The sequence below is a fragment of the Electrophorus electricus genome, chromosome 15 (genome assembly GCF_041902795.1).
Source record: "Electrophorus electricus isolate QZ-2024a chromosome 15, ASM4190279v1, whole genome shotgun sequence".
Classification (NCBI taxonomy): domain Eukaryota; kingdom Metazoa; phylum Chordata; class Actinopteri; order Gymnotiformes; family Gymnotidae; genus Electrophorus; species Electrophorus electricus.
The window spans coordinates 5,408,009-5,432,500 of record NC_137511.1 but is presented as its reverse complement, the minus strand read 5'-3'; the positions used below and the strand labels follow the sequence as shown (position 1 = coordinate 5,432,500).

At 48.2% G+C, this 24,492-nt stretch overlaps 1 protein-coding gene across 50 annotated transcripts in view; it reads right to left on the bottom strand.

Moving 5' to 3' along the window:
- ablim1b (actin binding LIM protein 1b) overlaps nucleotides 1–24,492 on the bottom strand; it is a 50,305-nt gene that overhangs the window by 18,095 nt on the left and 7,718 nt on the right. For 11 of the 50 annotated variants that reach the window (XM_081698359.1, XM_081698375.1, XM_081698387.1 and 8 more), the window contains exons 1-5: nucleotides 15,751–16,253; nucleotides 10,875–11,009; nucleotides 3,673–3,856; nucleotides 2,199–2,314; nucleotides 1–39 (exon numbers count right to left, since the gene is read on the bottom strand). The exon at nucleotides 1–39 is cut by the window's left edge and continues 88 nt beyond it. In XM_081698359.1, the coding sequence (XP_081554485.1) occupies nucleotides 1–39; nucleotides 2,199–2,314; nucleotides 3,673–3,856; nucleotides 10,875–11,009; nucleotides 15,751–15,772 (496 nt within the window). In that variant the 5' untranslated portion in view covers nucleotides 15,773–16,253. Of the gene's footprint in view, nucleotides 40–2,198; nucleotides 2,315–3,672; nucleotides 3,857–10,874; nucleotides 11,010–15,750; nucleotides 16,259–24,492 lie in introns of those variants that run through there. The other 39 variants (XM_081698351.1, XM_081698365.1, XM_081698355.1 and 36 more) reach the window with 13 other exon arrangements.

Genomic DNA, 24,492 nt, shown 5'->3' with positions numbered 1-24,492 from the left:
CCTGGCCATTCTTTATGTCCCTACCGCAGCCTGCACAGTCTACAGGGTTAACACACACACACACACACACACACACACACACACACACACACACACACACACACCATGACATATAATGCTGTGAAGGATATGAAGTAATAGTTAAAATCGCAAATGTACTACACAAACACAGGGATTTAGAGTTCAGTACCAGTGGTCATCGGAATACTTCCATATGCACAAGGGTTTGAAAAAAATGCAGTATAGCCACTAGGGGGCGATGTCAGATAACAGAAGGATGACCAGGGGACGACTGTAGCCTTCTCTTTAAGGATTACGGGGAATTAAGCTCGGATGTTTGATGTGTGGGACGATTGGGCTCTATAAATAGTTCAGGATTGTCAACTTGTATTTATATTCTGCTCAAAGCATTTTGTAAAAAGCTGGGGTGGAGGCGAGGCGGGTCAGGCCTCCACCACTGGTGGAGGCGAAGTGCGATGGAATGACACCATGTTCCTCAACAGCGTAATTCAAACAGCCTTAACCTTGCTCTGCCCTTCACACCTCAGAGTGGATGATACATACACACGCACGGACCTCCTAGTGTACAATGCATATATGAGAGGGGAAAACATATCAGACAGAGAGAGAGAGAAGCATAGAGAAAGAACAGAAGACATGGAAAGTCTTCAAGGAAATCTGCGTTCTATCCTCCTGTCAAAAGGCACATCAAAGCCTTTGCGCTCCTTTGAACTCCTGGATCTCCTGGTTCTTACGGACGTATAAAAAGGCTTCCAGGATTCTGCAGTCTTTAAACGCCACCATCAGCCAATTTATAATCCCGTGTCTTTCAAAACAAAATGATTACCTAGACTAAAGAATTTCATATGTGACCAAATTCTCCGCTTAGTGAATGACAAATGACCAGCCAATCATGACAGAGAGTCATTACCGGGCGTACTTCAGAAGCCTGCACTTTTGTGCGCGCTTGTGTCTATGGGTTTGTGTGCACACAATGGAAGCCACTGTATTTCTGATGCAGTCTTCACGATAGTCTTCACGAAATGGAAATTATGCTTTGAAACGTGAAATGGGTATCGTGTGAGCATCCTCATTCTTCAGCTGCTGGTAAATTTGTCAGATGTTGGTTCGTTGCTTAAGACAAACCTTGTCTAAGCACCGAAGCCCCTCGCTACAATGAGCCTATAACACTTGGTGTGTGAACGAGACATCAGTACAAATCACACACAACAGCGTCAAGAATGCAAAGCAGGAGGATTGCAAGCCTTAGAAACCCTAATGACAATGAAATCGGCACAACTCCATTACGACAACAGCAGGAGCCAGACGGGCAGAGAATGTGAGTCAAACAACAGACCTGGTTTGGACAAATCTGAGGAAGAAAGGAAGATTGTATAAGACTCTCTCTCTCTCTCTCTCTCTCTCTCTCTCTCTCTCTCTCTCTCTCTCTCTCTCTCTCTCTTTTCTCTTGCTGTTTTCCTCCATCTCTTTATCCCTCTCTTAAATGTAAATTTGTGGCATTTACCGGATGTTTCTATCCAGAATGACTTACAATTGTGGCCAAGAACAGCTCGGGCACTTTTGGGTTAAGGGCCTAGATCAAGGGGCCAGCAGTGGTCATTTGGAGGTGGTGTGGCTGGAACTGGCAACCTTCTCATGACAAGTCCAGTAACTTAATTGCTGAGCCACTCCCAACAATCCCCCATTTTTTCTCCCTCTCTCTCATTTTCAGAGGGTCCCGTGTCTTCAATGACCCTGTGAGGACCCCCAATCTGCTACAGAAGTAAGGGAACCCTCCGAGGGAAGGAGAGATTGAGAGAGCTTGTCTCTGGTTGATAGCACAGGAATGACCTTTGCAAGAGGCTGCCGTCATATCAAATAGCACTGCAGGAAGTCTGAGGAGAGGATGAAAGCTGACTTTTACATGCCTGTTTTAAAATGCCAGTTAAGACGTTTAGGATTTATGGCCATAGAGATAGAGACATAGAGATTCAAAACATAGAGTCTGGAAGAAGGGAGGCCATTTGAAAAGTGGTGTTGGTTATTTTGTCCTGGCCAATAACATTACGGCTTAGACATGATTTAAATGACAGCCCTGATCCAGAACACAGCACTGACGCACGGTATTGTCAGTCTTATGAGCTACTTAGGAACACACACACCCACACACACACTCACGCGCACGCACGCGCACGCACACTCACTGCTGGAAGCGCTGATGTCTTTGGAAGGAGGGGACATGGGTTGGATGCAGCGCTGGCAGAGGCAGTCCTTCCCATTGAAGGTGACTCGGTCTCCAGCAGGAAAGGGTCGCCTGTAGGAACACCCAGAGCAGGTGACGTTAAATAACACTCACACACTCACAGCGTCACATACAGCCCCTTACTGATGGAGACGCCTCTTACTGACGGAGACGCCTCTTACTGACGGAGACACCCATTACTGATGGAGATGCCCCTTACTGATGGAGATGCCCCTTACTGATGGAGACACCCATTACTGATGGAGATGCTCCTTACTGATGGAGACACCCATTACTGATGGAGGCGCCTCTTACTGATGGAGATGCCCCTTACTGATGGAGACACCCATTACTGATGGAGGCGCCTCTTACTGATGGAGACGCCCTTTACTGATGGAGACACCCTTTACTGATGGAGACACCCCTTACTGATGGAGATGCCCCTTACTGATGGAGACGCCCCTTACTGATGGAGACGCCCTTATATTTAAAGATGCCCCTTACTGATGGAGATGCCCCTTACTGATGGAGACGCCCTTATATTTAAAGATGCCCCTTACTGATGGAGACACCCATTACTGATGGAGGCGCCTCTTACTGATGGAGGCGCCTCTTACTGATGGAGACGCCCTTACAGATAAAGATGCCCCTTACTGATGGAGATGCCCCTTACTGATGGAGATGCCCCTTACTGATGGAGACGCCCTTATATTTAAAGATGCCCCTTACTGATGGAGATGCCTCTTACTGATACTCACGTTCTCAGAGTGTTCTCAGTGTGATGTACCTGGATCATATGCTAGTATTTTTGTAGCATCTGATGCTATATTTTCATTATATGAGGCCTTACAGTGAAAAACCATATATGTCCATTACTGTTTTTCTACATTTTACAAAAAAAAAACAATAATATAAAGAATATAATATAAAATTTTATTTTTAAATGCCCACAGGAGTCTAAATAAGGCATATTTAGCATGTTATTGTAATATTAATGTAAAAGTTCTATAAAATCAAAACCTAAAATAACACAACAAGGGGAAATGGCTGATATATGGTTCTTTGTTGCTTGGGCTTATATGTGTACTTCTAGGAAGTGTAAACCTTTGTGCAAGTTAGTCTAATAGCTATGAGAATTCTTCTACTAGGGCACATCTATGTGTTTCAACAAGGAAGTGTGTGTGTGTTTCTGGGACCGCTGCACTTGCACAGTGATGTTCTTGATAAAATACTGGACTCATGTGTGTGATCTGAGCAAGAGCATGTGTTTGTTTAGTGTGTAGGTGAATTTCTAGGCATGAGTATCTGTGTAGCAGAGTAACACACTTGCCAGTATGGGTGAGTGTGTGTAAGTACTCTTTAATCTGAAGATTTCATTATACATTATATTCATTATACAGCGGAAGTGTGCAGATGCCTGCAGGACTCACTTGCAGACGGTGCAGACGAAGCAGGCGGGGTGGTAGGTCTTGCCCAATGCTGTCACCACCTCCCCCTCTACAAAATCCCCACAGCCGTGGCAGCGCGTGCCATGCAGCTGCTGGTAGTCCACCATGCACAGATACTCCCCATTCTTCATGAAGAACCCACCCTGGGCCAGGTCGCAGCCACACACTGCACACACACACACAGAGAGAGAGGGAGAGAGAGAGGAGAGAGAGAGAGAGAGAGAGAGAGAGAGAGAGAGAGAGAGAGAGGGAGAGAGAGAGAGAGGGAGAGAGAGAGAGAGGGAGAGAGAGAGAGAGAGAGAGGGAGAGAGAGAGAGAGAGAGAGGGAGAGAGGGAGAGAGCCACACAAGAGAAAGAGAGATTAGGGTCCATGTTAATTGCAGAATCCAGCCCTCATCAGCAGTAGAAACCATCCAACCTTCTCGGAGTGTCTGATTAAAGGTAAAGAATTCTGTGTGGCCTTCACACTCTGGTGAGGCTCCTGCTTGCTGAGTAGTTCTGCAGCTGTTCTGCCGGACCTGACGTTACGTTTTCTGCTGACCAATAAAAGCACAATATGCTAATGGAACATTCTGGTAGCCAGAACCAGGGGTTCTGGGCAGCTCCAGATTTCCTGAAGGGGTGTGTGTGTGTGTGTATGTGTGTGTGTAAGTGTGTTTGGCCAGGCTTGCTTTTCAGCAGGCCATGGTAATGGAGACAACGCCCTCTGTCAGCCTCCGGTGATTAAAAATATTTACAACCGCCCAATTCTGGCTACATGGTGTAAACCCAGTGATCTTGGTGAATGTGTGATGTGTGTGGATGTGTGTGGATGTACGTTGATGTGTGTGGACGTATGTTGACGTGTATGGATGTCTGTGGATGTATGTTGATGTGTATGGACGTGTGTGGATGTATGATGGATGCAATGTAGTTATTGCGTTTGTTTGTTTTTGACATCTTTGAATGATGATTCCTCATGTGGGCAGTTCGGTTTACTCCCTATGAACGGGACTGAAGGCAAGCTTCTCTGTACAAAATCTCTAGAGGCTAAAATGCATAATTCTCTATAATAACAGAAATAATGCAAAGAAACCATTTGAAATAGGAACTGAGTGAAACATGCACTTCTGACTAAAATAGAATCCCCATCCCAGGACAATCCGTCTTTGTTTGTCAGCGCTGCAAATACATGAGTCTGTGATGAAATGTGGTTAGAGTCACCAAACCCTGCCAGGCCCACAGCAGCGCAGGGCCTCAGAGATGCTATCTTTCTTTGCCATCTTTCCCACTATTTGCAGGCAGATTGCCATGGCGACAGACAAACCGCGACAAGCAGGTGGCCGTGGTGATGGGTGTGATTAGCAGAAGGGAGCGGTTGCATAAGTGAAGGTGGGCAGTGCCCTCTCTCCTCACCTGGGATTTCAGTAACCTTCACCCAGTGCTCAGAATGCCACACGCACCGTGTGGGCAATGTCAGTCGCATTAGCCACGACCTGCGCACTTGAGCAGAACATGCGTGTGTGGGACTCTTACTAACGCACAGACACGCGCACGAACACAGACACGTAGGCACACGCTCACACAATTCATTTCTTTCATTTCGTGAGTGCCAGCCCTGCCGGCATGGCCCCGCGCTCCCTCTGTGCCAGCCCTGCCTACAAGGCCTCGCGCTCCCTCTGTGCCAGCCCTGCCCACGAGGCCCCGCACTCCCTCTGTGCCAGCCCTGCCGGCATGGCCCCGCGCTCCCTCTGTGCCAGCCCTGCCCACGAGGCCTCGCGCTCCCTCTGTGCCAGCCCTGCCGGCATGGCCCCGCACTCCCTCTGTGCCAGCCCTGCCGGCATGGCCCCGCGCTCCCTCTGTGCCAGCCCTGCCCACGAGGCCTCGCGCTCCCTCTGTGCCAGCCCTGCCGGCATGGCCCCGCACTCCCTCTGTGCCAGCCCTGCCCGCGAGGCCCCGCTCTCACCCTGCCCGCGAGGCCCCGCTCTCACCCTGCCCACGAGGCCCCGCTCTCACCCTGCCCGCGAGGCCTCGCTCTCCCCCTGCCTGCGAGGCCCCGCTCTCACCCTGCCCGCGAGGCCCCGCTCTCACCCTGCCCGCGAGGCCCCGCTCTCACCCTGCCCGCGAGGCCCCGCTCTCCCTCTGTGTCAGCCCTGCCTGCTCCTCCTCCCTGCCAGCCCTGTGCCTCCTCCCCTTCTTCTGCTGAGTGCTGGCACAGCTCAGCCACAACATGAGGGAGCGACTCGACCCCCTGCCACCCATGACCACACCCCTGCACCTCCACATGTGCGCTACATCAGCAGCTACAGCCGCAACAGCATATAAGATAATGTAGAAGAAGAAGACGGGTTTTGAACGATTCCCTCTGTGAATTGTTTGAGCTTCACCCAGACAGCTAGTTAAGCTGCATGGTTTGAGAAAACAGCACACGATATTTCCTCTCGTTACACTGCAGTGGTCTGAGAGCCCTGGCCCACAAGGAGTGGACCTGCAACATAATTGCAGGAAATATCCCGGAACTGTTCTCCCTCCCTGCACTTTCCCAACCCTTTTATCAGTCGACCAATGAGACGGACCGAACAATGCCTCAACAAGGCTGTCGGATCGGGAATGCTCTCGGCATGCACGCTAGCTATCAATGCCCCAAACTCTGCCCGCTAAAGCCTGCACTGCTGCTGCCCACGCGGTGGTATAGTGATGGCTTGGTGGGCCTGGTGGGCATAGTGATGGCCTGGTGGGCCTGGTGGGCCTGGTGGGCATAGTGATGGCCTGGTGGGCCTGGTGGGCATAGTGATGGCCTGGTGGGCCTGGTGGGCCTGGTGGGCATAGTGATGGCCTAGTGGGCCTGGTGGGCATAGTGATGGCCTGGTGGGCCTGGTGGGCATAGTGATGGCCTGGTGGGCTTGTCCGACCTGACTGTCCCGGACAGTTCGGCCAGGATACAGAGGTGTGAGCCTCACAGCGCCAGCTACAGACGCTGGCCTGCTGTGCCGAGAACAGATGTCACGCGCACAGCACGATACCGTTGAGCCAAGGCAAAGCCATCCCATTGCAGCTATGGTGATCACTGCGGAGCTGTGGCGATGCCCTCAATGTCATGATTTTGGCTTCTATCGATGCCAGGTGGGGTGTGACACACTGCAGTGGTTTAGGAACCAGGTTTTAATGGGGACATTTACTGTGAAGTACTAGTTCCAGACCAGTCCTTCAGCTTTCTATTGAAGGTTCATCTGTTGCGGGACAGTTCAGGGTTGGAGGTGTATGTGGGGGTCGGGAAGCCCTGCTGGCTTTTCCACAGGGCTGGTTAGCGAGTGGGACCAGGCTGACCCTTGGTAACTCCACCCTGCTGCCTCTCTCAAGACACAGGATTACAGGCTTTCTGCACCCACACGTTAAGGACCGTTAGAGCAACTATCATAAACGTTCCCCACACATGTGTTTGTCACATGCCTCCATGGCAACCTGGTGATTCTGTGCTGGATGTTTTATTATACTAGAGCCTATAACAGCTTTTTACTGTCCAATCAGTGAAAAACATGGATGCACCTATGTGTGTGTGTGGTGCTTATGAATTTAAAAGACTGGGGATGTCTCACTAAAAACAGTTGCTGTGTGTGTGTGTGTGTGTGTGTGTGTGTGTGTGTGTGTTACAGAATGGGAGACAGTGACAGCTGCCAGACAAATCCACTCAACTATTTTTGTAAAGAATGCATATGCTTATCTGCCAGGCCTGTAGAAACAAACTCTTCCATCACCTCCTTAATCACGAGCCATCCGGCCGGACCCTCCTCTTGCTGGTGATGCCCTTGGATTTCGTAAATTCTCATTGGCTCTTAACTCCAAAATCAGGAGCTCTGAAAATAGTAACTTTAGTAGACATCCCCAGCACACTGTCCATGTCATCAAATGAAATGTGGATTTTTCCTAAGGCTTGGCAGAAAGGCTGTGGGAATGACATCTTGGAACAACGTAACCTTTGACCTCTTGCGGGGGTCTGCCACTCCTCTTTAGTGTAGCTCCACAGCTGTTGTGGCTGTGATTCCTGACACACCAGTGCTACACCCTCCCCAACATGCGCCCGCACCTACACCTGCACACACACACACCGACACGCACGCGCACGCAGACACAGACGCACACACACGCGCACACGCACACGCACACACGCACACGCACGCACACACACACACGCACACACACACACGAAAACACACACACGCACACACACACACACGCACACACGCATACACGCACATGCACGCACGCACACACACACACACAGACACACACACACACACACACACACACACACACACACACACACACACACACACACACACACACTTCGCAGAGGTATCCAGACCCCTGCTTGGCTCCTCTCTCCCAGTGGGGATCAGCAGAGCTAATTTGAGCTGCATGGTATCGTAAGGGCTGAAAATAACACAGAGCTTGTCTGACTGACACAGCATTCACTCAGTGTGCGTGTTTTGGGGCAGGGGGCAAAGAATGAGTGTGTCATTGAGGGAAGATACGGAAAAGAATGTTGAGTGAGTGCACTCACACTCACTCACACACACTCACTCACTCACTCACTCACACACACACACACACACACACACACACACACACACACACACACACACACACACACACACACACACAGCATGAGTTTACCCAAACTATTGCAGCTAATGGACCAGGGAAAGGAAGCACAGCCCACTGGCTCGGATCATAAACACACTCCAGCTACCAAAGCTCAGGTGCTGGCAGGCTGTTACTGTACTCACTCTCCAGCCACAGATTTACAGATAGAATTTTATTAACCTGCTCCATCCTGCTCTACTGCAGCGGCATTAGCGGCATCCCATCCAGACAAGCACAACACTTTTGGCTTTACTTTAACGAGTCTTTAAGCTCCATGGCCTAATTATGCCACACCTGCACTGCTCATGTTTTAGCCACTGTTAGGGACCACAGCAGTCTACCACCAGAAGATGCACTGGTGTGCCTACTGCACCATCAAATATAGTGAATATATCCACAATAGGAAAACTAATGTCTATAGATGCACATATAAAGTCTTAGAAATTCATAGTACAATGTTCTGGCAGTATGGTGCTGATAATAAATAGGTACCTAAAATTGTGAATTCTCTATTCATAATAGGTTCTTAAACCTTTAAGCTAAGAACAGCACTGAGGATTCTTTATGCCATAATGGACGTGTGTCTCGATCCACTCATAACCAGGGTCACATCTTTTCTGACAGATATGGCATGTAGCACAAGATTCAGATGCTCCCTGATCTTACAAAGGAATGGAAAGTGTGAACATGAGGTAATATGGAAGGCAGATACCGGAGTGGCAGACCAGATAAGCCAGGCGGGTCTTTCGGAGACACTGGCAGATATAAGACGAAGCTCTGAGCCCACTCCATTCACAGGCTGCATTCCTCAGGATGCTGGAGTATTTTATTAAGCCCAGTCACACGGCGTGCTATATATGGCTATGATAACTGCTGTTTTTCCTGCAGTCTCACACTAGAGGTTAATTTCATGCCACTGAGTGTGGGAGCTCTAAACGGAGGTTTAGTGAAGCCTTAACTTGCATGTTTGCAAGATTAGATCAAACCTAATTCCAAGATGGAAGAAAGCCAAAGGAAACTAACACAAAAGGCCCATTGGTTCCATTCTGGGTGACGATGCTCAGGGCTGGTGGAGCTATTTTGAGGTAGTAGTTTGGAATTTGCCAAACTGACATTGAGACTAAAACCAAAAAACACTGTCCAACTAACTACCTCAAACAGCTTTTGTTGGTCACTGGCAACATCAATATATTGTGCTTTTTCCAGCAGAACTTTCCAGAAGCACTGAAGCATACTTAGGTGGAAGCGTTTGAAATCTGCTGAAGGCACAAGAACACACAGAATGTGTGAATGGTAATTCTCAAGGCCCCTGAGAAAAGCGATCATATCACAAAGACATCACTGAGCCCCAAGCTCTTAAGAGACGGCGCCAGCATTAAGGCATGACCGACAGACCACTCCCCTTTAAGGGCGTGTGTTTATTGTTCTTTACTGAAACTAGGGGAGGGAGCTTTGGTGATTATTAGCTGGGCTCCACTGTGGGCTCCACAGGGTGGGATTAGCCGGGGAAACCCATAGGTGTCTGCTTTAAAGGGCTCAGTGCATAACTAGCCAAGACCTGCAAATGCAACAGCCACTATGCACACAGGGGTTTACAGTTCAGACTCACTACAGCTCAGACACCATGTCAACACTCAGTGGGCCTCTGCCATTGTTATGACTGCTGGGGCAAAGGCTAGCATAGCGATTGTACACACAGGAGAATGCAACAACAGAGCGCAACCACAACCACTCACAGGCGCGCAGAAAGAATTCAGCGATTTCTGAACTCTGTAAGATCAATTCGGTGTTAGGAGAGTGTTGAATGATGGTCTAGTGGTACAAAAAACAAAACAAAAAACGAGTGGTTGATTAGTGTTCCCTCGAGTGCCCAAAGGAAATGAGGGAATGTTCTTTGTACCTGGCAGGTCGCCACTGAGGAAGGTCAGACTATGATACAAACCCGACCACACACAAGAGTTCCACACTGGCTCACAGGGTGACTGGCTTGGATGTTGCTGATATTTTCTCCTGTAGTTCATTCAAATTTGCAGCACTGAGAATCCAAATCATGAATGTTTTCCCCTTCAGTGACGAGAGGAAAAATGAAATGAAATATCCAGGCTCCACAGGCCTTGAGCCGGCTACACGCAGGGTCCGAACGTGGTACGCATGTGAGCGTCCAGCCTATCTGAAACGACTCTGCAGGGGGGGAAATGGATTGGCGAGATTTCATTCAGCAGGTAATAACAGCTCCCGTGATTTTGTGCTCCTGTTCTTGGGTCAGACCACAACAGAGTAGAAGTTATGAACAACAGGAAATGAATCAGGTTCACCCTCCAACAGGAAGTGCGCGAGAGGGGGAAGGGAAGAAAAAAGGAGTTCATCTGTATTTATCCATCCACTCTCTTCCTGGGGCTTTTAAGCCCATCAAAATCCTTCTCTTGTGACAGTCACAGAGAACTTAATCAGTTTTCCCATTTGTTTCCGTCACCCCACCCCCCTTTCCCAACGTGTGTTATAGACCACTAGCTAAGTGCCAGGTGAGAGCCGACCTGGCAGTGCGCAGCAGACTTTCTTACCTTTGCAGGTGAAGCACTTGAGGTGGAAGTGCCTGGACTGCACGCGGAGCACCTCCCCCTTGCATGGCTCCCCGCACTTGTAACACTGGATGACCAGTTTCTCGGGGGGCCGGTGGGGTTCCTGAGGATGGGCCACTACAGGAAAGCACAGACACGCTGCGTCAGTACCAGGAGAACAGAAGAGAAAATGGCCCAGTCATCCAGCCAGTAAGAAATCCCCATTAAACATGTGTTCAGCGGAATGGTAGACAGGTAATGGGCAAAGCGATATACCTCTATGGGAATGTTGTCCTTAGGTCTGAATGCCTGAAGTAAAGTATAATCACTACCAGACCAAACCATATGCAAATATAATTTTATGCTTGAAAAAGTATCATGCACAGAAAAGCCATTGTTATGTTAAATATAAATGTAATTAACTATGCGCCCTTCCTGGCCATTTACCCACTGTTATCTAATCATCCACGTATCCCAACAGAGAGTGTAGACATCCTGAAGACAGACTAGACCTCTCTGACTCATAAAGGTGGAGTTGTTTCGTATGGGCTGCGGGTGGTGAAGGCACACAGTGTGTAGGTGTGAGTGGAGATCTGCTCTGGGTGTGGAGTGACCAGCAGGACTAGCAAGCTGTGACGCTGCAGTTATCGCAGGCACATGGAGAGGCGCTAACCCCTGTCACTTAGCCACCCATGAACCCACGCTCACGGCCCTCGTCCACGCCCCACGCCCCACGCTCGCGCCCCACACCCCTCGCTCACGCCCCACGCTCACGCCCCACGCTCCACGCCCACGGCCCTCATTTCCAGCCTGCACGAACATTTATTTGTCTGCACGGCTCAGCACCAACATCACTCCCCTCTGACAACACTTGCGTAACAGTGGCTGATGGCCGGTCCGCCGCGTTTGTTTGCGTGTGCGCCACACGTGGCCTGAGGCACAAGCTGCTGTAGCTCTTGGCCAGTGTTCACAGGCACATGCATCATCTCTCTCTTCATGTATACATGCCCCCATGTGCACACACATATGTGCTAACAAAGTTTCGGACGTGTTAAATCTAGATAATTGAGCCGTCGGCAAGGGGAGTTTATAGGACTGATAGCAAAGGGCATACATAGATAATGAGAGGCTCGTTTTGTGCTGGCTGAAATAAAGCTGACACTTACACCATATATCTCTCTTCCCTCTCTCCCTCCATCTCTCTCTCTCTCTCTCTCTCTCTCTCTCTCTCTCACTCCTTGCCCTAGGCACTGCAGTGGAGTGGTGAGCCTAATACAGGAGGATAAAGCTCCCCAGCGTTCACTAGTGCTCTTCGTCATTCGCTCTCTCCTGTCAAATGTTCCTGCTCTCTCCCCTCTCGCTGTCTTCCCTTCACTATCAGTCTCCTGTTGACTCAATAACACCAAACAGTCGCAAGTCAGCCCTTGGGAATATTTACCCCCACCCCAGTTATGTGTGACGGTTGACGAGTGCCTCTCTAATCTAACTGCTGTCCACTTGAAAGGTCCATGAGAAATTAGCCGAAGGAAAACTGTATCATGTGGAGAGCTCACCGCTGGCCAGTGCTTATTGGCCAGGGAGGTTGCACAAGCCTGCCGGCCATGAGCCCAACCAAACAACCTGTGCGCCTTTCACCGCTCCGGCTGGCATCTGGCATTCTCAGGAGCACTCCGGAGTTTTTAGGAGTCTGGTCTTCGAAGCCTCCAGCATTTTCAGGACTTCTCTGGAGTCCTTAGGAGCGCTCTTCTCGTAGCCCGGGCGGGAGAGCAGGATCTCTCTCAGACTGGCGCGCAACGCTGGAGAGAGCTGTTGTCATGGCGACCGGCTGTAACGGCATGGCAACAGGGCAGCATGAGGTGCCTGCCTGACGTGGGTGGGGAGCAGGGCTGCGAGGTCCCGTGGGGCAGGTGCTAAGGTGTGTGCAGGTGAGGTAGCGCGCCCCGTCCTGTTTCTGCAGGACTAGCACTAGCATTGGTGGAAGGAGAGAGGAAGGAGTGTGGCACTCAGATCCTCCGGAGGGATTGTGTGAAATCTCTCTTCGGAGATACTGTTGACTGCCCACAGCTGTTTACCAGGTGGGTTACAAGACTTTTAAAAAAAAGGTCTAAGAATTGAAAATGACACATTGACCTCACTGTAAAAACCCCTCAAACCACTTTAAAGTTATACAGTCTGCCTATGCATACTTTAGAAGATTTACAAAATAGTGTCAAACAAGTAAACGAGGCAGCCGTTGACACAGACCCGACCCACTGCCCGGGCCCACTGCCTGGCGGGCACTCAGGCAAACAGCCATATGGGCACAGACATCCTGAAGCACACAGTGCTTTCCATCCTGAAACTGAGGCAGACATGAGGACCATGACCCGATGCCGAGCCTGCATGGGAGAAAGTCAGGCCAGACAGGGGAGGTCTGGAAAAGACACACATACACACACACACACACACACACACACACACACATCATTGCTCTGCTTTATCTACCTCAGAACGATATTCCGCTGCCCCTTCCTGAGTGGTGAATGTTTATGTATTGTAATGACACACAGGCCACAGAGGGAATCCCATTGGAGAGTAGTGTTTGGAGAGTAGTGTTTGGAGAGTAGTGTTTGGAGAGTAGGGAACAGGCTTAGCCGGCCTCATCTCTCTGTGGGAGCATTAAGGCCCACTGCATGGACCACCACAGGAAGCTGGTATATGCCAACAAACACCACCAGAACTACAGCAGGAGATGGGCAGCGCAGATAGAATGCTAAACAAAGTACTAGCTCATTTCATGAAAGGGACAGACATCTGTCATCTTCACTTTCCTGAGAGTTAAAAGCAATAAGATCAGCTGCTGTTAGATTTACAATAGTTTTCACGGTCTTGCTCCCACTGCTCCCCCTGGGAGTGTTAAAACATCTTCATTATTCTCGCCTGATCCTTGAGCCTTTTATTCTCTGTGGGCCCAGCGGTACGTCAAACCATGCAGATTATTATTATTATTAGTTACATTCAAATAGCGCCTTTCTCAAACTCAAGGACTCTTTGCAGACAGAGATCAGCTTTTACAATCACTCACACAGTGCTGGGTGTTATTGAGACCAACACCCTCCCCATTCTGATAGCATGAAGAGGCCTGTGGCCTGTCTGGCCAGAGTTCTAAAGTTTCCATAGTGTGTGTCTGTGTGTGTGGTCCCGCTGCTCAGATGTTGCTCAGTCACACGTGTGCTGAGGGATAAGGCAAAGCATTTGGCACCAAGGCGGCTGGGATGCCACTTGGCCGTCACCGAGGACTGCCGACTATAGCGCTCCACCTCTTATCACAGGAACTGTTTGGAATTCTTCATGGTCTAGGCTTGTGGGAAATAGATGTATAGATGTATAATCAGAAGATGTATAGACCAGTTGCATATACCGGATACAGGCTCTCCCCCTGTATATAATCTACTGGATTACTGCAGTACCCTACCACATACACACACAACTTAATCTAGAATTACAGTGAAAGGTGTGATCACTGCTGGGGAGGGACATGTACATAAGCTCCATACACAAAATGGAAACCCACCTGTGCGTGAGACCGTGTGCAATGGTGAATTGATGCGCATGTATGTTTGTGTGACAGCATGTCTGCAGGGGTGTGTGTGTGTGTGTATACAAAATGTGATTAAAGTAAATGGTACAGGTTTATATAAAGGTTTGTGCTTCATTTTTTGGGATATGATTCACACAGGGTATGGCCTCAACAGCAGACCACTCGATGCCTGGTTACCATGGATACAGTGGTGCGCTAAATGCATTATCAAGTCTATTCTCTCTCTCTCTCTCTCTGTCTCTGTCTCTCCTGCACCTCGTTCTGCACTGATCACTGAAGCATTTTTCCCGAATCATGAGCCACTCTCGGAAAGGCAGGGAACGCATCGCTGAACCATCCTCTCAGCCTCCTCACCGCTGCTGCTGTCTTTTCACGGCTCGATCGGGTGCTACAGCACTGTAGTGAACAGTGCGTCTCCTTCTGAATGAAAGCCCAAACGCTGTCCTACACAGAACTCAACACGCACTGCCCGCATCCTGTAAATAATTCAATGGCTTTTCAATTCTTAAACAGTCTTACACAACACCACATGAGAGCGTTCCTCCTTCTTTAAATGTATCACCAAATTGCTGTACTAGGCCGTTATCAGTGGTGTCGTTTTCTAAGGCTATGTTGGGTGCCTTATTCAGTTAAATAACAGCACTGGTGGAATCAGGCGATAAGCTGGAGGTGTTAAGGACCCTACAACTGCTTCCTATCTCATCACCAGTGCAGTATCATGCACCACAGATCACAGAGATTACACACACGGCAGATTATGCACACACACACACACACACGCACACACTCACACCTACACACATACACCCGCATGGCCACGTGAGCACACATGTAGTCGTCAAAGGTTCTGCAAACGCTTTAGTGTTTTAGGTACAGTTTGATGCATGCAAGCATGCCTAAGCCAGGATGTTGCTCAGTGGAGACTTTCGAGACCAGTCACAGCGGCACCCACCGACCAAACTGGCGGCTATCATAAAGCAACTCGCAAAGGACACTGATCAATGCGAAAGACGTTCGCCTCACCCACAGAGACATGCATGGTGCTCTTTTTCCTTTTGGAAGAAACATGTACACGGACGCTGTGGAAAAAGCGCAGCCTTCCACCTGCACGCTCCCACAATAGCGTCCACCTGCGCGCCACAGGCCGGAAGGCGTCTTCCCCACAGTCACAGACCGGCCTGGTTTTCCTCTGGGCAAGCGCAAGTTCTACGTCCCTGGGGGCAGGTAGCCCGGGGCTGCACCCCTTCCACACACACGTACACACACGCACACACACTGCCAGCGTGTCGCTCTCACTACCTTTCTCCTTCACCATGACCATTGGCTCGTGCTGCTCTCTCGGCTGCCGGCGCTGGGGAGGAGATCTGCTGCTCCTGCTTCCTGTCCCTGGATCTCCCCACACCCTCCACCTCCCAGTCCGAACGAGAGGAGGAGACCGAGCGGGGAGAGAGAGAGCGAGAGAGAGAGAGAGAACAGGAGGAAGATGACAGCTAAGGAGGGGAGCGGACAGAATGAAACGAAGGCAGAGGAACGGAGGGACTGCCAGTCTCCAGCTCAGCAGCTGCTCGGCTCCGTGCGATTGCTCATTTGCTGTCCGTTTCTCGAGCCGTCCCCTGTTCCGCACGCGCACGCACGCGTGTGTCTGTGTGGACTCTGCCCTCGCTGTGCTGAAATAACCAGGTTGCAGCTGCTGTGTGTGACAAATGCAGATTCCATAGCCATAATCCCTCCCAGTCAGAGACGCCACCTTACATTCTTCAAAAAAACTAAGCGGGGAGGGCTGGGGAGCACATGCAGCTTCTTTTTATACACTCCTCTCTCTCTCTCTCTCTCTCTCTCTCTCTCTCTCTCTCTCTCTCTCTCTCTCTCTCTCTCTCTCTCTCTCTCTCTCTCTCTCTCTCTCTCTCTCTCTCCCCCTCCCCCTCTCTCTCGCTGTATGTGTATGTGACTGCTTGGGTGCTTCTCAGTTGCTCTGTTTCTCCCTCATTGTTCAGCATATGATCTAGTTTGCTGTGTTTACCTCAGCTATGTTCTGACTAGTGTTGTTATCTGTGGAGGCAGCTCCCAAAGGAAGACTATTTCTATACTGACAACTCCATAGAAAGCAAACACCTGTAAAACATTAAGTTCAGCGAAGGTTTTGCAATGGAAATACATATTTTCATCCAGAAAGAATAGTCATATTCAGACAGATGCGGCAAAGCGTATTGTATAAAAGAGCGATTCGATTTTTTGAGAGGCTGCCAGGCCTTGTCAGGGTGTCATGGTACTACATTATAGGATTACTGGGCCAACAATTGAATTTGGGAGTTGATTGAGAGGCATTATTAATGTCGGGCCCAATGCGCTGGTGTCTCTAGGGGCGAACGTGTGCTGAGGGAGTGGGCCTGTTCTGAAGGATTACCCAGCAGCCTCAGCATGCTCCACAGCCACAATAGAACTGAACAAAAGTGTCTTAGATTCTTTACACTGGCCCCAGTTTGAACATTTGTCTGTACTGCAGTGAGAGGTAACAGAGAACACCTGTACTCCACTGTCCATCAGACATGGCTAAGGGTGTGAGGGAGGTGAGCTAAACTTCACACAGAAGTCGAGTGTGTGAATGCATGCCCATGTGTGCAGATATGTGTGTGTTCAGAGATAGGAGCCAGTTAGACAGCAAGTGCTAATTTTAGACCAGGTTTTGCAGCAACTCTACACCAATTGTGAAAAATATATATATATTGTGTACATTAAATACAGTATATATGTTATCATTTAATAGTACATTTAATATTACATTTTTGCTTAGATCCAACTTTTTTTTAGACCAAAGTATTAGGACACGTAGCTGAACTCTGGTATTGTTTATCTGATTCTGGTGAGCTACTGATATATAATCTCGGCATTTATAAATATATAAGTATCTGACATTTGCTTTCGGTGCCAGTGTGCGTGATCAAGACAATAGGTTGTGTATCACAAATCCTAACCGTAGGCTGTTGTCTCACATTAATGGCCACCGTTAGACTAGGACTGTAGATAATCTAAATAGCTGCCATTAGACTAGGACTACAGGAAATCTGAATAGCCGTGTTAGACTAGGACTGTAGATAATATGAATAGCCACCGTTAGAGTAGAACTGTAGGTATTCTGAATGCTGATGTTAGACTAGGACTGTAGGTAGTTTAATAGCCACGTTAGACTAGGACTGTAGGTAATCTGAATAACTGCATTAGACTAGAACTGTAGGTATTCTGAATGCTGACGTTAGACTAGGACTGTAGATAATTTAATAGCCACGTTAGACTAGAACTGTAGGTAATCTGAATGCTGACGTTAGACTAGGACTGTAGATAATTTAATAGCCATGTTAGACTAGAACTGTAGGTAATCTGAATGCTGACGTTAGACTAGGACTGTAGATAATTTAATAGCCACGTTAGACTAGGACTGTAGGTAATCTGAATGCTGACGTTAGACTAGGACTGTAGATAATTTAATAGCCACGTTAGACTAGGACTGTAGATAATTTAATAGCCACGTTAGACTAGGACTGTAGGTAATCTGAATGCCGACGTTAGACTAGGACTGTAGATAATTTAATAGCCACGTTAGACTAGAACTGTAGGTATTCTGAATGCTGACGTTAGACTAGAACTGTAGATAATTTAATAGCCACGTTAGACTAGAACTGTAGGTATTCTGAATGCTGATGTTAGACTAGGACTGTAGGTAATTTAATAGCCACGTTAGACTAGGACTGTAGGTAATCTGAATGCCGCCGTTAGACTAGGACAGTAGGCCCGGCCCTTGTCTTTAAATCTAGGATTCATATTAAGAGGATTATCTTATTTTTTCTTTCTTTTATATTTCTGTAGGCTGTGGGAGACAGACAAAGAAAATGATGTGTGTGTCAGCATACAAAGGGTCAAAAACGAGTGTGTCGGGTAGGGGGGCGGTGGTAGTGAATGCTAGTTGCTTCAGAGACTTTCCTTTGTGTGCTTTCTGGCCCTTTGTGAGCTCTGTGAGTCAACTGCAGCAAAAGCAACCAAGCACAAGACAGTTAGTCAACCATGATGATGTAACAAAAGATACAAAATACCAAACCTCTGTGTAGGTAAAGCAAGATAACACTCTCCGTCCTGCGATTCTGCAGTCTGTACAGAGCTCCATCTTTTCAAACATTCCCACGTACGCAGTGTGCCTCGATTCTCGGCTATCCCTCCAGCCCTGGTTTTTAGTATCATAACAGCTGCACAATACATCCTGCTTCGTAACACCCCCCAAAAAAAGGGCACAGGGGGTGTGTGGCGAAGAGGTTTAATGAATGGACCAGGGACAAAGTGTTGCTACGGAGGGCTCGTGGGCTTGCAGACTGCAGCAGATTAATCGACAGATTTGTTCCAGAATGCGGCCACTGCAGCAGTCCTGCGCCTGCCGGACAGCCAGCAGGAGAGGTCTGCCTCCAGCTCGCCAGTCTGTAGTCAACGTAGCCGCCAGCATGCACTGTGTTTACCACCAACAGGCGCAGCTGCCCACGTGGAGCTTGAGTGGCTCGCGAGCTCCACTGTTATCATCCAAAGTGGTAGCTTAATTATTCCAAACTAACAACATTTAAACAGCTATTTTCTTCCGCTGTAAAACTCATTTTCTTGCCTTGAGCCCATTCTTGCTCTGCTATTCAAAATGTTCATTTGGAAGGATTGTGGAACCACACAGCTAAGAACATCATGGATGTTTTATTTTAAAGTGAAAACAGACTTCCAAGGACATTTTTAAATAAGAAATTAGAAATGCTTTAGGAATATTTTTCTGTCTAGACTGTATGTAAATGAGAACAGGATACTAACCGGTTGGTAACTGTTGGAGCATAAATAATTCTTGTCCAAAAAATATGCTTCACAAAGAATATAAAGAACCAGCAGAGAAGCTGGCATTGTCTCCAAAGCCATAATACAAAGCTCTCATCTTTTGCTCTTGGGTTTTTCAAAGCCACTCTCAAAGTCTACATGGATGCTGGCTGACCAGGTCCCATGTCGGGGGCTGCCCTACTTGCTTTGGTGGAGGAAGGGGAGTTCCTCCATCATGGACTGCTTGGGCCGTGTTCCCACCCTTGACGACAGACATGCAGCACGCAGAGTTCTCGCGCCTGGCCTAGTCCTCCACGCTACTTGCCGGGACAGAGGTTGGATCCGTACAGTCTGCCCACATGGGTGAAGCTGGGCATACTGAAGCCTTTCCAGCCAAGTGGGGAAGACGAGGTGGTCACCACAGGAGCAGGAAGGCCTGGCCGTGGCAGGCAGGTGGGGGCGTGTTGCCGTAGTTGCTGGCAGCCTTGTCATTGTTGTGAGCTCCTTCCTGGCTGCTTTAAGCAGCTTCACTTGTGTATATTTAGTGATCATCTTCTCAGGAGGGGAAAGCGAGCACCTGGGACAGCCGGAGGCATGAGTGGCAATCTGCACCCAAACAGTGGCACAATTAAAACCAGACACAGGCGATCGGGATGTGCGAGCTTCAGGAAGATCACAAGCTGACCTTTCTTGTTACGTTATAGCTGTTTTTCATTACAATGTCCAATCAGCTGTATTATTCAACGTTTAGATGAAGCTGTAACCTGTCCTCCAAAACTCTGGCATTGTGTGCACGTTACATGAAACTGAGAAAAAACATTCTTTCCCTGCCACCCCTGAATGCCTAGAACTCAACACGCAGCCATGAGAGTTTCAGCGTTTCTGCTTTGTTTCTGCATGGTTACATGGAAACCTTCCGACTGGAGAAACGGATTACTACATGTCCAGGAAATCCAAAATGTTTACGCTGGCTGTCCTAAACTGAGCTGGACTGAACCCGGTCCATCCATGTGCCTGTCCGAGCAACAGCAGAGTGCTGAGAGTGCCTGGGAGGACAGTCCCCTTTTTTCCCAAATGGACTTTTATGTGTGTATGATTTGTACTGTGGCATAAAGGAAATTTCTCCTCAGCAAAATCTGCAGGGGAGTTAATTGTTAAATCAATGCACACCCTGTTCTTTCAGGCTGTTACGCTGGACGTACAATAATGGTCATCTCAGCAATATGTGCAATATTTGTCTGCAGCATTCACCGTGGTACAGGGAAATGAGATTTCAGAGCAGTTCCGACACAAACACTCAGACACCCACACTCATCCGTGCATACCTACTGATTCCCGGAAAACAAGGGCAGGAAGCATGAGGTCACTGTGGTTACATAAGCAACCACTATGGATCAAAGGTAACCTTATCCCGACAAAAGGTCGGACAACAAACGTGTTGCCTAGAGGAAGCGCAGAAAAGCGAGCCGGTCTTCAGAAAGGTGCTCTGGGACTCTAGAAGGAACCTGCGGCCGTTCCTGCACCGTGACTCTGACTATGCCACATTCATCCACTATTAGTTTTGCTAAAGGGCTCCTTGTTGCTCTGCATCTGTAATGTGGGATATAATGACTACAGCAGGATAGACGGTGCTGCTGCCACACTAACAGGTAAAATGACCCTTACAGAGCTTTGCCATGGTCATGGGAATGTGGCAAGTTATAATGACACCTGATGACAGGATATTATCCTGAAACGCTACTCCCGGGCCACCCACAAGGTTAAATAACAGAAGACTGTTATTTAGTGAAGAACACACACACACACACTCATACACACACACACACACACACACAAACACAGAATTCACAACAGAATTTGCTGTTCTTTTGGAAGGGTATTTGGATCCCCTCCATGTGAAGAGTACATGGATGAATAACATACCACACAGGAGAGATGAGGACAGGCTGTCCTGTGTCCACCTGACATTTTTAGATGCTTGTGTCAGTCTGTGGCATGCCACTGTACCTAGGATACCACTGTACCCTGCCATCAAAGTCTCGGGCTCGTAACCTTATACAAAAGTATGGGAGCTATCTGGAGGAGAGGTGATGAGAACCTCCAGCTCATAAGTGCACTACCCACTCAACCACACCCATCAGCTTTTCTTTTACTTACTAATTCGGCTTTACTTTCTGTGTAAATCTTCTGGAAATCTGTGAATCTTCTGTGTGAATCTTTCTGCAGGTATGCTAGTGCTCGCACAGAGTTCAGGAAGCCAGGAGAGCTCCACCGGCTGCTAAAGACAAACATGAGATCCTCAGGATCAGTGATCAAAAGCAACTAGACGCTCGCTTGTTACAGTGAGAAACCAAAGAACATGAATTGCACGTAACAAGCACACTGGTGAAAAGTAATCTGGGTTCTCTTCTTAGAACATGCAGACAACATTCATTTACACATGATATGCATAAATTCTCTTTAATCACTCAGCACAATGTAACCCACGCTACGGCCTGTTACATGCCATCCTTCAAAGAAGCGAGCTCTTAGTACTGTTCCTGTACACGGCACACAGGGCACAGCCCTAGCCCCACACGCCCTCTACACAGACGGGGCTAATTCTCGGTCGTCACGCACGGCTACAGTGCTTTGTAATAGGTGATTGTTTCATTCTTCATGTGACATGTATGCAGGAAATGTCAGTGGGAACTTGGTTTATGGGAGGGACCACACTTTATCCTGGTTTAACGATCACAGCGTGTACATGGCCTGCTCTCAAAGGAGTGTGTTGCCTTGTAATGGGGCCTCACTTAAACGAGCTATAACACAAACAGTCCCTTTTCATACAAACTAGGCCCACACTGTCTTGCGTAATGTTTCTGCTTCCCTCCTGCACACTACAGACGACTTAAGCATATAGAATCCAGAACTTCTCAAGTCAAATGTGAGTCACATTGCACAGCGCTTCATGAGAGCACACGCACGTTATGTAACCAAGCTCCATATTGTCCGAGCACCGATGCGGCGTCGTTTCAAAGAACATCTCCAGTGTCTCGTCTCTGATATCTTTCTGAGAAACAGGGAACAGTAAGTCTGTGGTTGCTCAAGGTCAGTTCATATCATGGATAAATAAATGCAGTATTTTTCTTAGTTCACCGTTAAGTGGATCCACCTCTTTCTCTTTGATTTACTTTGTTGTCTGAATGACTATTCATGTCTGGGATAAAAGTGGGTGTCTTGTTTTTTAAATAGTTACCTCCCTCCTGTAAAAGAGACTCATTAAGAGAGAGAACACTTGGGTCCTGTCAATAAATTAACAACCACTCCCCCTGGTGGCCACCTATTGAATTTGAGAAATTTAAAGACGTACACTTGATGCCAGTTACTCCACTCGTCAATCCAAAAGCTGTTTGTGTGTGTGTATGTGTGTGTGTGTGTGTATGTGTGTGTGTGTGTGTGTGTGTGTGTGTGTGTATGTGTGTGTGTGTGTGTATGTGTATGTGTGTGTGTGTGTGTGTGTGTATGTGTGTGTGTGTGTGTGTGTGTATGTGTGTGTGTGTGTGTGTGTGTGTGTGTATGTGTGTGTGTGTGTGTATGTGTGTGTGTGTGTGTGTGTGTGTATGTGTGTGTGTGTGTGTGTGTGTGTGTGTGTGTGTGTGTGTGTGTGAGACACACTATGAGTACATGTATACACTGAGAATGTGTTTTCACAAGTATATTAAGGTACAATTTAATAATGTACAGAATGTCATAATACCACTGTTAGGCCAGCACATGAACACACCCAGTTCTAAAGTAAAGAATGTTAAGTGACATGTCGAGACTCGAACACACAAACATCTGCTTGTATGTTTTTTTTTCTGGCTGCATGACCCCAATACAACATCCCTTTAGGAATTCAACACAACAAGAATGGTTTTCTATCTAAAGGCCATGAGTCCAAGGAAAGAAAAAGAGGGAGAGAGGAAGGGAGAGAGAGCGCACGAGATATGGAAAGAGAATTCATCAGTGTTGAGAAATCTGGAGCAAGCTGCTTGCCTCACAGAGGCACACTGAGCTAACTCCCTCTTTTCCTGTGAGTACTGACTCTGTCTGGGAGACTTGAACGACACCATCCCCATTTCCACATCAATCTGCTCCACACACACACACACACACACACACACACACACACACACACACACACACACACACACACACACATACACACACACACACACACACACACATACACACACACACACACACACACACACAAACACACACATACACACACACACACACACACACAGCCTCACAAATGCACCGATCTCGTGCAACAGCCGAGGTGATGCACTGCGCGTCAGGGACTCTGCCAGCTGGGTGTCCTGCTCGCCTGCTTACTGGAACAGATTATATTTGCTCATCAAGAATCACTTTATAGCTGGCAAAGCAGGTCTATGCAGAGAGTTACACACACACACACACACACACACACACACACACACAGACACACACACACACACACACACACACGCACGCACACACACACACACACACAGACACACACACACACACACAGACACACACACACACACACACACACACAGACACACACACACACACACACGCGCGAGAGAGAGAGAGAGAGAGCATAAAACATGAACATTAGAGCAAAGCTAACTAGTTCTCATCAACCAAATACCAACTGCTTTCACTAGAGCGAAAAAATAATAGGAAAACGTCCTGCTTGCAATCCCAAGCCAACAATTTCACCACTGCACACCATGCTTTCCCTCTCAGTAGAGGAAATGGTGAGGAAATACTTTCTTAATGTTGTCATCCTTTCCAGTTAAAAGACATTTTTCTCTTTCCCTTCTAGTATTTTACGTAAGGCTGCTTCAAGTTAGACCCCCACTAATTGAGGTCACTCACCCGCCCTACAGCCAGAAGAAGCGGATGTTGCCTGGTAACCAGACGGCCCTGTTTGTTTGTTGAAATAAGCCCCATCATGCATCAGGGAGTAAGCTTTATGACCCTTAAGAGAGTCCCTCCAGTGAAGACACACTCTACCATCCAGCCAATAAGGAGCAAACTCACAGTGGAAGAACACGGAAAGATAATATAACATCATCTCATCCACTTCACTGCAGATGGGCCTATTACCCTTAATGCAGGAGTGTTAAATGTGTAGCAGCACTGTGAAGCTTAAAAAAAACCCCAATCAGCAGATATCTCATAAAGTCT